General features: G+C 38.5%; 1 protein-coding gene across 1 annotated transcript; it reads right to left on the bottom strand.

The window, feature by feature from the left end:
- Positions 1-1,552: 1,552 nt before the first annotated feature.
- Positions 1,553-17,956, bottom strand: htr3b (5-hydroxytryptamine (serotonin) receptor 3B). The gene is made up of 9 exons (XM_051937371.1): positions 17,821-17,956; positions 16,875-17,038; positions 15,631-15,675; positions 15,240-15,349; positions 13,723-13,892; positions 9,777-9,934; positions 4,533-4,743; positions 2,933-3,142; positions 1,553-2,137 (listed from the first exon to the last, which is right to left on the bottom strand). The coding sequence occupies exons 1-9, from the start codon at positions 17,852-17,854 to the stop codon at positions 1,872-1,874; spliced, it is 1,368 nt and encodes a 455-aa protein (XP_051793331.1). The 5' UTR covers positions 17,855-17,956; the 3' UTR covers positions 1,553-1,871.
- Between the last annotated feature and the right edge of the window lie 387 nt (positions 17,957-18,343).

Raw genomic sequence — 18,343 nt, 5'->3', positions numbered from 1 at the left:
CTTTGCTACGCTGCACAGAAGACATTTTCTCTGTTCTTCCAGTCGTGGTTGTTTTGTTTCTATAGAGGACTTCATGCTGCAGTGAAAAAGAGTTTACAAAAGATGTGCCTGGAGCAGAAACCTGTGAGAAGCTGCTGAGAGTTCAGCAGAGCTGGAACACGACTCCAGCTTAGATTTCCTACAGACGTGTTCGGTGGCCCAGTTTTCCACTCATCCATGCTTTAATAACTAATGAAGTGGAGCTCTGCAGCCTTCAGGCCTCGTCGTCGTCGTTTCTAAATGGTCTGTGGTTGAACAAAGCCAGTCTCATGGTTGGTTTGACTCAAAGAGGCTTCTGTTGTCACTTCTGTTCTTCCTTTTATTCACAAAACAATCCGTCCTGTGGCTGTTTGTTCATTTAACCCTCCTGTTGTCTTCACTTACGGGCACCAAAAAATAATGTTTCCTTGTCTGAAAAAGATCCAAAAATTCAGCAAAAATAGTTTTTGATTTTTATATGAATGTTCTTAAAGAAAATATTAGAAGTTTTATTGATATATATGGAACCACTTTACATATTTTTAGGATTCTTTTGGAAGATTTTTACAATTTTTTTGAAAATATTTACAAGAATTTTCTTGTCAAATTTGGGGATTTTTAATAATAAAACTTTTAAGGAATTATTGAAATTGAAGGTCTTGCAAATTTTCAGAATTATGGGGATTTTTTTTGCTGAATTTTTGGATTTTTTCAGACAAAGGAACAATATTTTTGGTGCCCAAAAATTAAGACAACAAGAGGGTTAAGAACATTCACACACAAAAAAAAATCAACCAAAATCCTGTGAAATTTGCTGGATTTTTAAAAAATTTTTTTGTGTGTGAATGTTCTGAAGAAACATTTTTAATTTTTCTTTTTTCCACCAAAAAATGTTCAAAGATTTCCCAAAAAAAGTTGAAAATGTGAACATCAGACGTTTTCCCACATTTTCAAAATTTTAAAACGGGTCAATTTGATCTGCAGGACGACACGAGGGTGAAATTAAAAAAAAACAAAACAACAATCGTCTTGATGACTTTCAAAGTGAAGCAGAGCCGCTGGTTAACTCAAACCTTGTTGCGTAACATCATGTAACCAGATCTGCTGGAAGGAGAAGCTTCAGGATACCGTCAGGATTGCATTAGCATGGATTGTTCCAGCTGCAGATTTTCTGTGATGCTCTTCTGATGTTCCTGTCAGGACTATTTGGGAAACCAGCGGGGAATAGAGACGCAGCAGCCGAGCTCTGGATGGAGATTAAAGTGTGAGTAAAGCATCACAGCATCATCCAGAGAGCTGCTTCATTATCCAGCATCTCTGAGTCGATCTGAGCTGTCGGGAAACACGAGAACAGACTCCATGTAATTCTGTCTTTATCAGCCTGATCATGTTTCTGTGCAGAACATTAAAGGACAGCTCTGCTTTCAGCCAACACGGCTTCATTTTTCTACATTTGATAAAAACTGCTTCAATTAAAAAAAAATGCTTTTCACATTCCCCATTGTTGTGAGTGCTCAGATTTTCAGTACAGACGTTCTTTATTTTCACTTTTATTAATGTTTAATCAGTTCTACATCTTGGATAAACTGTTGGTGACACCTCAGTCTAAATTATGAGACACAACTACACAATAACAATCAGGTATTTATCCTTTGCTTAACAACAATAAGACACAAATAAAGTGTATTAAAATCTGCTCATAAATGCATGTAGAAGAGGAAAAACATCCAAGAACGTCTTGAGATGTATTTGATATTTGCTTCCCCCAAAAAAGCAACGAGGCAGTATTTTAAAAGACACTAAAACATATTTTTAATCAGGTCTTTTACATTCAGAAATGTGTGGAAGTGTGTTCAGGCGAAGCTCCAGCTGGTCCAGAGCAGCAGCAGAGTCCCGGCGTAGGCGACCAGAACCAGCAGGTAGAGGCGGAACAGGAGGCGGTCCAGCCTGGAGCAGAGGGCCAGCCACTCGGCCTGAGAGGAAGACTCGCCGTCCTCCTGGGATAAAGCCTGCCGGAGGGAAGAAAGCTCTCCGAGGAGCCACTCCAGTCCAGAGGGGGCGTCCTGGAGCTCGTTCAGCAACAGCAGATCGTCTTCTGGTGAGTTTTCCAGCTCATAATCTGTGAGAAGGCCAGAAAAATGGGATTCATGGAACCAAAACTATTTCAGCAGTGATGGGACAAAAAGAAACATTTGGGTGCTCTGGGTTTGATCCTGTTTTAGAGCTTAAACCAGGAGAGTCAAACTCATTTTATTTCAGGTTCTACATTCAGCCCAGTTTAAACTCAAAAAGGCCAGACCAGTAAAATCACAGCATAACAGCCGATAAATAGCCACAAGTCCTATTTTTATCTTTGTTTTAATGCAATAAAGTTCACAATCAGACCAAAATACGACAAAAAACTACAAAAATGAGACACAAAATGACAAAAGCAAGAAATAAAATCACAAAAAATGCGACAAACAAAATGAAACAAAACATGAAAGAGCCAAAAAATTTGACAAAAAAAGTTACAAAGTGACAAAAAATTGACAAATGACACAAACAAGACAAAAAAATGACAAAGGCGAGAAACAAAACGACAAAAACACGAGACAGACAACAAAAGTCTGACAAAAACAGGATAAAATATTACAGAAATGAGACACAAAATGACAAAAGAACAAACAAAAAATCTAGTATTTTACTTTATGATCCAAACAACTTGTCGTGGTCTAGAAATTATTTTAAATGTATAGTTTTACTAATTTACAATCTGCAGTTAATGTCTTCTCTGGAGTTTTTACACTTTGAGGACCTCATTAGACCCTCTGGAGGACCACTTTTGGACCACGGGCCTCATGTTGGACACCTCTGGCTTAAGCTTCTCTTTCTCCAAGCGTTGGTCCACGTAGAACTTTGCCTTGGAGCTCACCTGTGGTCCGGTTGATGCGGTCCAGGGTCCTGATGGAGGTGAAAACGCTGTCGGTGAAGTCGTGAGCAGCCGAGCCGTACTTATCCAGCAGACAGGCCGACACCGACATCTGCTTCACCTCCTTCTCACTGTGGTGGAGCAGCTTCACCACCAGGATGGACTTGATGAGGCTGAGCATCAGCAGGGCCATGCACACCGCGAAGAACACACCTGACAGGTCAGAAAACCCTGCTCAGAAGATAGAATCTGGCCAATAATCAGTTACCTGAAGCTCCCAGCATCATGGACGCTGTCAGACTTTGGAGTATTGAAGCTGAAAGCTGCTCCTTCATGGAGTTTAACATGTTTGAACCCTACAAAGCCGTACGCTGAAGTTTAGATTGTGGAGTTTTGTGTCTTTGTTATGTCTGTTGTCTTCATTTATGGGCTGCAAAAAATATTGTTTCCAAAAAATATCCAAAAATTCAGCAAAACAATTCCCCAAATTTCTGAATATTTGCAAAAGCTTCAGGAAAAAATTCCAATAATTACTTTAAAAATTCCCTTAAAGTTTGAAAAAATCACCCAATTTTGGCAGGAAAAGTCTTGTAAATATTTGAAAAAAAATAGTAAAATCTTTCCAAAAAAAAAAATCCTAAAAATACCTGAAGTGATTAAATGTATATCAGTAAAACGTCTAATATTTTCTTTAAGGACATTCACAAAAAAATCAACCAAATCCAGGGAATTTTGCTGGATTTTGGTTGATTTAGTTGTCCATCCATCCATCCTCTATACACCGCTTTATCCTCATTAGGGTCGCGGGGGGTGCTGGAGCCTATCCCAGCTAACTTGAGCGAAGGCAGGGGACACCCTGGACAGGTCACCAGTCTGTCACAGGGCTACATATACAGACACACAATCACACTCACATTCACACCTACGGGCAATTTAGAGTAATCAATTAACCTCAGCATATTTTTGGACTGTGGGAGGAAGCCGGAGTACCCGGAGAAAACCCACGCATGCACAGGGAGAACATGCAAACTCCATGCAGAAAGATCCCAGGCCCAACCCGGGATTCGAACCGGGATCTTCTCGCTGCAAGGCGAAAGTGCTAACCACTATGCCGCTGTGCAGCCTTGATTTAGTTGTGATTGTTCTTAAAGAAACATTTCTTTTTCCACCAAAAAATGTTCAAAAATTTAAAAAAAATGTTGAAAATGTGGAAATCAGAAGTTTCACTGTGAAAATATATTTTTTTCCACATTTTCAAAATTTAAAACGGGTCAGTTTGGCCCGCAGGACGACAGGAGAGTCAAAATGAAAAAGACAATAAAATGCATTAAAAAACCCTCTGTTTTCCCAGAGAAAGAGCCACAGCCTGAGGCGCTGCAGGTCCATAGCCTCAGGAGCTTCAGTGATTTATATTTAACACATAATGCAAAACTGTGGCATTAAATGTGGTAAAAACCTCAGAATTTAAATGAGATGTTGCAGATTTTTTTCAAATTTCTACCCAAAATACCATATAAGCAGAATACAAATGGACATAAGTGAGCTGAAGACAAATAATATTCAGATTTTTCAACAAACAGCAGAAATCTTTCAGGGATGGTACCAATGAGTGGAGTTCTGACGGCGGTGACGGGAAGTTCGTCCGTCATGTTGACCCTGAAGACGGTGTAGCCCAGCAGGATGCTGATCTTAAAGGCGATGCGCGTCCCGCTGTTCAGAGGCAGGTAGAAGCTGATCACATCCACCAGCATGAGGAAGATGCTGGGGATGAGGAGACCCACCACATACAGCAGGGGGCGCCGGCGGATCAACACCTGAACCAGACCACAGGACGGTGAGCGGAGAAATTTAATCACTCATTCAGTTTAAGGACTGTCTGTACAAGTTTTTTATACAGCTGCTTCTGAGATTTCTGTCTCCGCTTCACTCACGATAAATCATGTTTAAAAGATGAAACGGGAGCATTTCTTTTAAGAAATACCGCCCATGTTACTCTGAATAAACTGATTAAAAAGGAGAACGTTCTTTATCAGCAGCAACAACATGATAATTTATAATATTCCTTTGAACTACCAAGCAGTTTTGGGGCGTCTTTTTTTGCACCTGATGTGTTTTTATTCACTGTCGGCTCGTTTTTTTACTCCACCTCCTATGGAAACAGAACCACCATGACTAGAAGTAGAAAGAACTCAGAAATGTCTTTTTTGCTGCATGACAAAGTTATAATACCAGAAATTAAAAAAAAAAAAAAAGTAGGATTCCCTTATTTATTCCGCAAAAAATTAAAACACAAAATGGAAAACGCCAACAGATATTACCAATACCTGGTCAAATGTGACTCTACATGCTGTTGATATTTTACTACGTACATTTTAAATTTGTTTCCTGCTCAATACTGTCATAGTATAAACACATCCTGCACTTCAGCCTAGTTTAGCTAAAATAAACACATTTCTTGTCATGTAACTGTTGGTCTCACTAATGGATGTCCAGTTGCACCAAGAAGTGCAGAATTTTTTGATTTATACAGAATCTGGTTAGTGCAAGCTGGTGATTTTTAATGGATTTTTTTAATTGCTAAACTAATTACACTGAAATTTCATGTGATTAAGGTTCATGTTGGAACTTTATTCCACAGGTACGTAGTCCAAAGACCAGCAGAAAGTAGAAGATTTTCTGATTCTTTCTGTTTACAAAAGTGTCAAGTTGAGGATTTTTTTAAAAGTTTAGCATGGCTACTGAACCTGCCAGAGGCTTTTCCGAGGGTTAGATGTGTTTGGTTGAAAATAAGTCCAGGAAAAGGTCCTTTAAAGACTGATATCAACAGTTAGGCTGCTGAGGATGAGTGAGGGTCAAAGCTCCTCTCAAAGATGAAGGAAGATCGTTGAATTCATCAGAAAGACGTTCCCCCAGGATGAACCGCTGAGAGGATCGCCTCAGGCGGAAAAAGGACGAGAAATTATCACAGCAGCGATGAATGATCTGCAGATGAAGGAGATTAAGAAATCTACCGGTGGCTAGAAAAGGCTGATCTGAAGGACGGGACAGAGACTGTGATCAGGAAGCAGAGAACAGACGGTAGAAAGACACTCCAGAGACAGTCCAGCTCACAGGAGGAGATGGAAGCTGGGACAGATGTATTCTTATTTTGTGATATTGATAGTCCTTTTAATCCATTTTCACACTGTTGGCAATGTATTTGTCAGCTTTCTATCTTGGTTTTTGCTCCACATCTGGACAGTTGTGTTGCCTTTAGCTTGTATTCTAAACTCTTCATATCAGCTTAGAATTGTTTGCTGTTCTTGTGAGAAATATGCAGCTCTACATGTTTCCATGTTATCTGGTGCCAACACCGGCATTTTCACATGAACGTACTCTGTCACAGATTCAGTCTCTGATTTGACCTACTGAGCTAAAAACCTGCCTTGTGTGGCCACTTAGCAAGACCGATTTAGTTAAGCCAGATAACTAAAAGAAAGCCTGGATATGTTGAACTTGCTCCATAATGACGGCCTTTGGTGCAACGTCTGTTCTATGTGCAGAAAAAGATGCAAAGACAACAGAAAAAAACTCACCATCTCCCCATTTTTTATGCTAAAATAGCTCATATTTCACCTATAATTGGTGATAGCTTCATGTACACCAACCAATTAATGCCATCTAATTAATATCCACCAACAACTTGTAAACTAGATTTAAAATCAGGTTGCCACAAGATGAATTGTTCAGAGGTTGCAGCTTGAAAAGGACACGACTATAATTCAAATGCTGATTGTATGCGCGTCCTGCTAAAGAAGACATCATTGTTCATGAGTTTATGGGATGCAGACTGATTAGCAGAACGTTACAGTACTGGTGATGGAGAGCTAATAATCGTAATATTCAGTCCGATTGTTTCCAATTATAGATAACCACACGCAGCCTGACAACCTCCCATAAATCCCGCTATCTCTCTCTGCTCTCATGTCCCAAAACCCTCTGTGGCGGTGATTAATGGCAGACTGAGAGCATCTGCAGGTTCCTTCTGACTGAGGAGGATTCAGCTGAAGGACCCTCAGCCGGCGACAGAACGAGCTTCGTCAACAAATAACACGAGTAAGATTCATCATGAAGGAAGCAGCTTTAGGACCAAAAAGCACCGGGGTCATCCCATCTCAAAGCATCAGGTTTATGGAACGATTTCTTCTCAACCATCTCTAATTCACCTGAAGTTTAACCCTCATGTCGTCCTGCAGGTCAAAATCGATCCGGTTTAAAGTTCGAAAATGTGGAAGAAAAAAAAGATTTTCACAGTGAAACGTCTGATGTCCACATTTTCAACATTTTGGGAAATTTTTTAACATTTTTTGGTGGAAAAAAGAAATGTTAAAAGTGTTTCACAAAAAATCAACCAAAATCGGACTGGGAATTGGACTACGCAATTCTATTTACAATTTTCTATGTTAGCAGCAGCACCTTTAAGCCTGCTCTAACCTGAACTTCTGGACCATCTGCGGACCATGAAGGCTCTTCTTTGGCAGACCTGATTAAAGGACATCACAGTAATCAAAACGAAAGCATGAGTTAGGACCTCAACATCCTGAAACCACAGAATCGGTCTGATCTTTCCAATGTTTCTGAGGTGAAAAAGGCCACTCTGGTCACCTCTTTACCATGGAACTCCAAAGAGTTTCATCAAAGAGACACCAAGATTCTGGACTCTGTCTTTACAGTGGAGAACACAGCCACCCAAAGACAACAGAGGATTAAAACTCTTGCAGCTCCAAGAACCATCATTTCTGTCTTAGCAGAGTTCAGAAGCAGGAAAGTTGTTGATAAAAATCTCCTAACAGCTGAGAGATAAACTGAAGTTTATCAGTGTCACTTTGAAAGAAAAAAGTCATGTAGAATTGTAGATCATCTGCATAAAAATGAAAATAGATCCCTAAAGAACGCAGAATTTGACCCAAAGGTGTCAGAGTGAAAACACCAGTGGACCCAGTATAGACCCCTGTGGTACTCCATGCCTAACAGCACAAGACTCAGAGAACACGTTAAAGAAAACACTTTAAGATCTCTGACGGGGAAGACCTCAACCTCTGATACATTTAAAGTGAACACGCCTGTATGTGCTTTGTTAAAAATGACTTCCAGAGCAGAATGAACACAGGTTTCACTGCATTTCCACCAAACTTAGCAGCTCTTTACAGGCTTTATGCTGTTCCTTCCACTCTGGAGGTGATTCACTGGAGCCTCTCTATATGGATTTGTTCAGTCTGAGCCATAAAACTGTCTTCCAGCTGCAGCTCTGTCATCCTTTCTCCAGTTTGTTAAAATCAACAAAAGCCTTTTTTGGGGGTTTTTTTGTATGACATATTTACTCTCTACAACAAAAGCCGCCACAGTGCAACAATATCCCAGCGAGCCATGAAATGCCTCCATTTCCAAAAAGGCTCTTTGCGCTTTGAGCTGAATAAATAGCAGCTCTCCACCTGCGATGGGCTGTGGGGCCATTTTGCTCGCCACTAACAAGAAGTCCATTGATCAGGCAACCACTGAGACAGTCTCATTATGGTTGCTCTCCCTCCCTGTCTATCAGCTCCCTCTCTATCTGTCTCTGAGCTCGCCAGAAACAGCCTCATCATTTGGCATTAGCTCTCCGGTTCAATTCGTGAAGGTCGCAGCCGATTGCTTTACACTTTACGATTCCACTGCACAGCTCGACGGGGAGGAGAGGAAACCCACAGAGGACTACAGTTTAAAGCTCAGCATCGACTAGCAATCACAGTAGAGCTACTGGTTCACTGTTAGAGAGCTGCTAGACGTCTGCAGCACGGAGCTCTTCCACACCAGTTATACTAGAATATATACTAATTAAAAGATTAGTAAACAATTATATTAATAAGTAAATAAATAAAGGGTAAAAAATCAACAATAAATCATACAACACATGACTACAAAATATAGCAATAATAAATAAATAAAATAAATATGTGAATAAATAAACAAAGCAACTATGTAAGTATTTCAAGAAATAGAATATAACAAAATATAAAATTAACAAATAATCTAGAAAACACATGGCTAATAACAGTAATAGCAAATAATTAAAAACATATAAATAAGTGAATAAATAAAGAGTAAAAAATAATAAAATCAACAATAAATACTATAAATTAAAAACACACAAGACTGAATATAATAATAATAATAAATAATTAAAATACTTACATAAATCAGCCAATAAATAAAAGGTACAAAATTTTTAAAAATTAACAATAAATTATAAAATTCAAAAACACATGACTCAAAAATTTAGTAATAGTAAATAAATAAATATGTAAGAAAGCCAATAAATAAAAGGTGAAATACAATAAAATGAGCAATAAATGACAAGTTTGAAACACACAAAACTAAAATAATAGTAAATACATAAATACACAAATAAACAATGATACAAAAAAGAATAAAATGAACAATAAATCTTAAAATTTAAAAACACACATGACTAAAAAATTTAACAATGGAAAATAAATGAAATAAACATGTAAATAAATCAAACGTAAAAGAGAATAAAATGAAGAAAAACATTTAAAAACACAAGACTAAAGACAATAAAGTAGCAAATAGATAAAATAAGTAAAAAAGCCAATAAATGAGCATAAAAATAACAATGAATTTTTAAAAAATTAAATCAATTAGACAATAAAAATAGATGACATCATCTAAAAGCCCATAAAAATGGTTTTAAAAGAAGAACAAATGACTTGTATTGTCTTTTGTTGTGTCAGTAGAATCAGTTTTTCTCTTTCTTTACTTTAATATTCTTATTTAAACCCTCCCCCTTAGAAAAACGTGCTAAACGTACGTTGAACTGGATGTGGGCGTAGTCGGTGTCGTCCTGGTGGATCTGCCGGTACTGAGAAGGAATGGACAGCAGCTCCCATTCTCCATCGTTCATGAACTCCCTCTTATCGTTGGCGATGGCCTCAGCGCTCCTCCACAGAGCCAGGTCTATTTCTTTCACTGCGCTCAGAGAGATAATAAAGAATAAAAGATGGAAAGCCAAAGAAAGCTTCTGCTTCCTCGCTGTACTCGACTCTTCCTCTGTCTCACAGCAGGAGACGGAGTTTCATGTGTTTACAAGGATTTCCGCCAGATACTGGAGGCTTTTATTGCAGAAATACAAACGAGCTAAACTGGAATCTTTGTGTTTTCTGTCTGTTTACTTCTTTGCAGCTTCAGGTGGCAACACAAGCGTCTCAGCTCACGGTTTATTCCCAAGCTTTAGGGATTTAAGCTCCTCAAAGCACTTTTGGACAATATTGACGTGCTCCCATAAGTTTAGGCCTGAAAATCTGAAATTTTCTGCAGATGTCTTTTAGAAGCTGTGTGGTGTTTTGATATATTGTCCTAGTTATTGTTATACGCAGAGGATTCATGATAGAATGAACTTTGTTGGACCAGGTGTGAACTTATGTTTTGCTTTAATCAGACTTTAATTGCTTTAATCTAAACGAGCTAAACATCAGAAAGTCGACTTATTTAATCTCAAACAATCAGCGTCCTTCTGCTCGACCATCAACCTTTTGTTTTAAACTTTTTATTTGTTTAACTATTAATATTTAAAATGCTATCTGTGAAATTTTAGACTCATTTATCAAGCACTTTCTGAGATGATTTCTTTTTGTTAAACTTCCAGTTGACATTTTACACAGATTGAAATTTTAAGCTGTTTGAACAACAACTCTCAGAAACTAATAAAAGTAAAAGTTGAAATTTTCACTTTTTTTTCTCATCATGGTGTTAATTTAAAATCCTAATATTTGACCATTTAAAGTTAAACCATTCATTTCCTGATTGAACCCAACTTTCCATTTAATGCAAACTGGAAACGAAAATTACTCCCAAATTACAAAAATACATATTTCCTTATATTTAAGGATCATTTCTTAAAAACTTGGACTACCATTATATTTTTTTGTCAAACCTGTTCTATTAGTTATAAATACTTTTTTGATTGTTGTGCTGAATTATTTCATGTTATAAAGTATTCTGCATGTTTAGTTTTGTATTATTGTGACATTTGGTTCAGAAAACATCACTAATTGACTTCTGCAGTATCAGTTTTTTGTCATTGTTATTAGCTTTTTATGATGGCTTTTTAAAAACTATTTTGACTCAACCATGATCAGAGATTATTGATCTAATTATCCAATATTGCAGACAACAAATCAGTGGCATAATGATGAAATAAAAGGGGCAATTCGGGCATTCAAGCAAACACTTAGACATCAATGTGGGGGAAAAACACGCTAAAAGTGGATTAAATGGCAGTTTAACAAGGAAAAAAAATATTGAAAAATTATTTATTGACATTCATGTTTTAAACTATAAAACATTCAGCTGTTCTAAAATTCTGATCATTTGAGCTGGAATGAGCCAAACATCACCTTTTTAAATGAAATCTCATACATACACACGTGGACAAAATTGTTGGTACCCCTCAGTTAAAGAAGGAAAAACCCACAATTCTCACTGAAATCACTTGAAACTCACAAAAGTAACAATAAATAAAAATTGATTGAAAATTAAATAATCAAAAACAGCCATTACTTTTGAATTGTTGATTAACATAATTATTTAAGAAAACAAACTAATGAAACAGGCCTGGACAAAAATGATGGTACCTCTATAAAAGATTGAAAACTATTTGACCAGAGTGACATGATAAACTCAGGTGTGTCATTTAATTGACATCACAGGTGTTTCCAAACTCATAATCAGTCAGTCTGCCTATTTAAAGGGAGACAAGTAGTCACCCTGCTGTTTGGTGAAAAGGTGTGTACCACATTGAACATGGACAACAGAAAGCGAAGGAGAGAATTGTCCCAGGACATCCGAAAAAAAATGATAGACAAACATCTTAAAGGTAAAGGCTATAAGACCATCTCTAAACAGCTTGAAGTTCCTGTGACAACAGTGGCTCATATTATTCAGAAGTTCAAGACCCACGGGACAGTAGCCAACCTCCCTGGACGTGGCCGCAAGAGGAAAATTGATGACAAATTGAAGAGACAGATCGTTTGAATTGCATCCAAAGAGCCCAGAGCAACCTCCAAAGAAATTAAAGGTGAACTCCAAGGCCAAGGTACATCAGTGTCAGATCGCACCATTCGTCGTTGTTTGAGCCAAAGTGGACTTCGTGGGAGACGACCAAGGAGGACACCACTGCTGAAAAAAACTCATAAAAAAGCCAGACTGGAATTTGCAAAAATGCATGTTGACAAGCCACAAAGCTTCTGGGAGAATGTCCTTTGGACAGATGAGACCAAACTGGAGCTTTTTGGTAAGGCACATCAACTCTATGTTCATAGACTCAAAAACCAAGCATACGAAGAAAAGAACACTGTCCCTACGGTGAAACATGGAGGAGGCTCAGTAATGTTTTGGGGCTGCTTTGCTGCATCTGGCACAGGGTGTCTTGAAAGTGTGCAAGGTACGATGAAATCTGAAGACTATCAAGGCATTCTGGAGAGAAATGTGCTGCCTAGTGTCAGAAAGCTTGGTCTCAGTCGCAGGTCATGGGTCTTCCAACAGGACAACGATCCAAAACACACAGCCAAAAACACCCAAGAATGGCTGAGAGAAAAGCGTTGGACTATTCTAAAGTGGCCTTCTATGAGCCCAGATCTGAATCCCATTGAACATATGTGGAAGGAGCTGAAACATGCCATTTGGAGAAGACACCCATCAAACCTGAGACAACTGGAGCTGTTTGCTCATGAGGAGTGGGCCAAAATACCTGTTGACAGCTGCAGAACGCTCACTGACAAATACAGAAATCGTTTAATTGCAGTGATTGCCTCAAAAGGTTGTGCAACAAAATATTAAGTTATGGGTACCATCATTTTTGTCCAGCCCTATTTCATTAGTTTGTTTTTTTAAATAATTATGTTAATCAACAATTCAAAAGTAATGGCTGATTTTGATTATTTAATTTTCAATAAATTTTTATTTATTGTTACTTTTGTGAGTTTCAAGTGATTTCAGTGAGAATTGTGGGTTTTTCCTTCTTTAACTGAGGGGTACCAACAATTTTGTCCACGTGTGTATATATGCATTCTGGCTTCACAGTTCTGGTTTAAGCTTTTCCACTTGAGGAGGTTATTTGGGGGGGTAAATTCCATGAAAAGTCGGTGGATGTTAAAAAAATACAGACTTGAACAACATGTTATCTATAAATAACTTTCATCAGTTATCCCAATAAATAGTTCATTTGACCCAACAGGCGGCTGCATAGGAAGGGAATTTTAACTAGAAAAACACCAAAATAGTGCCTAAAACATAAAGATTTGTTGCTTTTGCTTGTCTTCTGTCATTCTAAATTTAAAATCTTTGGGCTTTGAATTTTTAAACTGGGGGGAAAAGGAGTCATCTTGATCTTTATATGAGACCGTTTTCTGTTATCCTCAGTCACTTTTACAGGTTCTTGTTGTTACCCACAACCCATCATCAGACTGTCCCTCAGAGACTTAAAGGTGCTGAATTATTTCTAAGAAGTGTTGATTCCCTTTAATTTACTAAACTCTGAATAGAATCTGACTGGATGCTTTGTTGATTTAGCAGCATCCATCCTGGTCTTAGTTTGAACCAAACCGATGAAAACTGAACAAACCGCTGATCGAGATGTTTAAAGCTCCAGAAAAATGGACCTTGACATAAGAGAGTTCAGTTTAAGCCAGCAAACATAAGATTTCGGAGCTTTTTAACTGTTAAATGCTGACTTTCCACATAAAGTTTTTCCAACAGACCTGAGTGAAGCCAGCTGCGGAAGGTGAGGCTGCAGTTCTGCTTGTCAAAGGGGAAGGCGTACATCTCCAGGCTGCAGGCCAGAACCGCCTGGATGGGCCGGTAGTTCTTCACCCAGCCCGAGGAGTTGACGTAGACGTAGGGGATCGGGGGGGATTTACCTTCTTCCACGCTGCACGTGAAGGACAGGTGAGACAGGAAAAACAAGACAGAGTGTTGGTCAGGTGTATGTCAGGATGGCTGCTTATAGAAGGTTTCTGCTTCTATACTACATGTATGTAGTATACTACATGTATGTAGTATACTACATACATGTAGTATACTACATACATGTAGTATACTACATGTATGTAGAATAGAAGCAAGAAAAATGTAGTAAGAAGTAGAATTTCATTTGTGTGGTCAAACAAGTCCAACATTCAGCCATGTTAAAGGACAACTCTAGTATCTTTGAATGCTTCATCTGCAGTGTTTTCTTAGCCTAGCCGTGCTAGACAACCCACAGCAACAAATTTAATTCTCTGCCAGGGTGGGTCTAGTTACCCTCCATAAGGCTCGAGGCTGGATTCTCCTAAAACTGGCCGGACCAATCACCATGAAGTGTAGAGTCAGAAGGCGGGCGTAACGAAGTGACGACAGAGGCGTGACGATTCTGACAGAAACAACCGGCGCACTATAAACAGTTATCTTTGGACTCGGCTTTGGCCACAGCCCTTAAAGATTTGAAGCTAAAATTCAACTTGAAAGATAAACAAAGGACGGCACTGAAGTGTTTCATTGAGAAGAAAGACGTATTTGGACTTATGCCGACGGGATATGGCAAATCCTTAATATACCAGTTGGCTCCGCTGGTTGGGAAGCTAATGGGACTTAGCCACAATCCGCCGGCACTCTCGGAACTCCGTCAGCCTATTCGTTGCGCTGATTGGTTGTATACCTACCCAATTGCTGCAGAGGGATTTGATAGACAACCTTGTAGCCCGCCTCCCTCCCTGTCGAGCTTCCCTAGACCCTTGTGCCTTTAGAAACATGGGTGTAGCGTGGCTAGGCTAGTGTTTTCTATCATTGTTCACACATTATTTCTTAGTTATTTTCATTTTAACTGCATTTTTAAAAATGTAATTTACCATTTTTAAGACTGTCTTGAAATACAGTGAATGCAATATAGGTTTCTGTTATTTTCTGAGAGGAATTAAAGGAAAAATTTGACACTTTGACGGGATTAAGGACCTTTTTCAATTTGCTCTCTGTTCTTGTGTTCAAATCTCAACAAACACCACCCAAGTATTGACCTAATTTCATGCCAGCATTCATTGAAGTCAGTCTTCTGTTCGGCTCATTTTATTGAAGATAAGCTGGAGGCTGATTTGTGTTGATTTGCAACAGACAACTATCATACCCTGTCTTCTTATTCTGCTAATGGTTGCTGGGAGAAAGTGGTCAAAGTGTCCCTGAAAGGCAGGAAATCCACTGAGATAAACAGACTTGATTTAAAGAGACTGTTTCTGTTGTTTCTTACAACTCGCTAACGATGACATCAGGAACCCAGATGGCGTCAGACGACAGCGAGATCTCGTTGATTCCATCAAACTCCTCCGGATCCCAAACCAGGAACTCATCAGTCCAGACCTGAGGCATGAGGCAGAAGGTATGAAACTGGAAAACCATGAATACTTAAACTCAGCTGTACTTATAAAAAATAATGAGAATTTTTAAAGTTTGTTCACAGTGTTTGGATAGTCAGATTTAATATAACATTCACAAGACTTGTCTTATATTGAGAACAAACTTTGAAATTAGAAAAAAAAATCGAACTCAGAGGATGTAATTACTTGGAGCTCTTAAAAAATAAAGATTTTGATTTTATGAAAATAAAAAATGATTATTTCCTTTAGAACAAATCCACGTACCTGTCTGTACCAAATACTTGTAGTGATGCTCTGAGTCTTTCCATCCTGGGAAAAGAGAAATGTCTTAACGATCAATTTTAACAACACCATTGCTTCTATATAAAGACTTACGTATTTTATCTAATTGTTATTACAATCATAGTGGTATAGATGTGAACAAAAACACGTATAACAAACTCTGAAACTTCAGGAAAAACGAATCTGTTCAAACACCAGCTTCTAGTCTGGATTTGTATTTGACCAAAGAATTTAGATTGAAACTAAAAATCTTAAATCGTGCATCTTTTCATTGCTTTTTATAGGGATAGACCGATTACTGACTTGGCCAGATATCTGGGCTGATATCTGGCATTTTCCGATCATCGGTATCTGTGTTTTTATTGACCGATTATTGATAAATTAAATGCGTGACTTCAGGTCTGATGCAGCTCCTCTCGCTGTCTGTTTCACTCCGTGGTCTCAGAAATGTCTCTCAGACAACAAAAATTGATCAAGAACCAGGAAATTAGCTTCTCTCTCAGCAGCTAAGCCTAAGCTAGCAGCTAGCAGCTAAGTTAGCAGGAAGCCACAGGTTAACCTGAAACAGGGTCTGGAAAACAGATCATTAATAAAGCTTTAAGACATGAACCTTAGTGAGCAATAAAAGTGATAAAACAGTAAAAGATTAAGAAAATAGAGAAGAGCAGCAGCAGGCAAACTGATCGATCTCAGTCGATCCAGCATGAACAGAGGAGATAATTTAATCAATCCTGTCTTTATTGTACAGATATAGTGATAGCCAGCTTATTAATGAAGAAGCCTAGTTCTAAATGACTGGTTCTCTGCTGTCACATACTGGTAAAACATTTTATTTAGTGTCTATCAGTCTGTAAATATCGGTTATCGGTACTTTCTTGATCACCAATAACTGGCATCGGTATCGGCCCCCAAAAATCGGTCAATCCACAGCTTTTGGTGGCTCTTAGTTGTCTTATTATTTAGATGATGTGTCTTTATTTTACTTTATAGTTCTCTCCTGTTTGACTTAGAATTTTGTAGTTATGGTTTCATGCTTTCAAAATTGATTTTACAGTTCTTTGTTGTCTTACTTTTTGTGCAGCCTTCGATCATCTTGGGTTGTTTTACTGCATGCCGTATAAATAAACGTGATTTAATTTGAATAAAATGCTCTTCACAGCTAATTAAACAGCATTAAACCCATTAAAGGAGGTAAAAGTGAGCTCCAGCAGTGTGAACAGACGCACCACGTCGAGGACCGACTGCAGGATCAGGTCAACGTAGACGGTGGTCGTACTGGTCCAGTTGTGGACCGGTCGGACTCCACAGTCGTATTTCCTCAGCAGGGTTCTGGTCAGCTGGTTCAGGGCTGATCTCTTGGGCTTCTCCGGCACACATCCTGCCAGATGAGCTAAACACAAAACTAAAGCTGGATTAAGATTACCAAGTGGGAAAACCTGGAGCCTCGAGGGGCCTGAAGGCTCCTCGCTAAACAATTAGCGTCATTAATTGAGATTAATTGTAAATCAGTTTGGCGATACTTTACGCTCCATTTAGACACAATGGAACGTTTAGGGCCTAAAGGAGGCTTTTTTTTTAGCTGATACTGATGCCCAGATATGTAGAGGAGGTCCGTGCATTTTTTAATTTCCTTTTGTTCCAGTTTATCTCATGGTGCAGGCGTGTTTAAGTGTTTGATTAAATTACTAAAATCTAATGAGTACAAAAAACTTGAGGCTTCTTGCATTAAAGCGCTGGATTAAGAGGTGCAGTTTACCAGTTGTCTGCTTAAATTTAACACAGTATTCATCATATAAAGTGGCAATATATAAAATGTCTGTGCATCTCTCAGCAGAATACAACACACTGACAGTGTTGTCATTTTTACACTGACAGACCTCAAAGAAATTAAGTTTAAACCCTTTTTAAAGACAGAAACACATTCCACATGCAGTTTTTTAACCAAACATTAGACAATAATATGATTTTTTTGCTTATATTGGTGGATGTGATGCTTTATGTTAACTAGTGACCACTGGTGCATTTATTTACCACACTAAGATACAGAGCTGAAAGTAATGTAAATAAATGCTGGAAAAGCATCACAAAAGCATCTTTTTCTGTAACAAACTTAATCACAAACAACTGATTTCAGGAAAGGTCATTTTTCTGAGCCGTAAACGAGCATCTTACCGGAGAAAAGCAGCATCAGCCAAAGGAGAGACATCAAGCTACGACAAAAATCAACCTTCCAGATTATTTCCAGGTGTCACATCCAGATGTTAGCACAAAAACATCCTCAGTTTGATGACAGAAGCAGCCGTCCTGACTGTTGGTAGGAAGCAGTGAACGTGCACGTGGAGACATCTTGGTTGCACTCGTATTGATTTTTCCGCCGCCTGGGTAAGATGATACTGTTATGATAGCGAAAGCTCCCTGAAGGTTTGAGTTTAGTGCCGCTTTTACTGCTTCAGAGGGTTTTGAGCTTGTCATTGTGGTGTTTTAACCCAGCTGGAAACATCTAGTAGGAGAACAGAAGAGTGGATTGATGGGTAAATGTAAAAAAAGTAAAGTTCTTGAGGAGGAAAATAAAAATCTTGCAGATTTTTCACCAAATGAGGAGTATTATTTGGGAATATTGTGGTTCCTGGACTTGTAGACTCATTACAAAGGTATATTAAAGTTATTCTGGTTTTCCATGGTGGCCCAACACTTA

This window comes from Acanthochromis polyacanthus, chromosome 17 (genome assembly GCF_021347895.1).
Source record: "Acanthochromis polyacanthus isolate Apoly-LR-REF ecotype Palm Island chromosome 17, KAUST_Apoly_ChrSc, whole genome shotgun sequence".
Classification (NCBI taxonomy): Eukaryota; Metazoa; Chordata; class Actinopteri; family Pomacentridae; genus Acanthochromis; species Acanthochromis polyacanthus.
The sequence above is the reverse complement of the archived record's forward strand: the minus strand, read 5'-3'. Positions and strand labels throughout refer to the sequence as shown.

Bases quoted from the DNA above. Each gene is read 5' to 3' on its own strand.
- htr3b (XM_051937371.1), bottom strand. From the start codon at position 17,854: ATGTCTCTCCTTTGGCTGATGCTGCTTTTCTCCG. The intron at 17,039-17,820 runs GTAAGATGCTCG...TTTTGTGTTTAG, and splicing joins GCTGATGCTGCTTTTCTCCG to CTCATCTGGCAGGATGTGTG. The intron at 2,138-2,932 runs GTGAGCTCCAAG...GCCTTCTCACAG, and splicing joins CCGCATCAACCGGACCACAG to ATTATGAGCTGGAAAACTCA.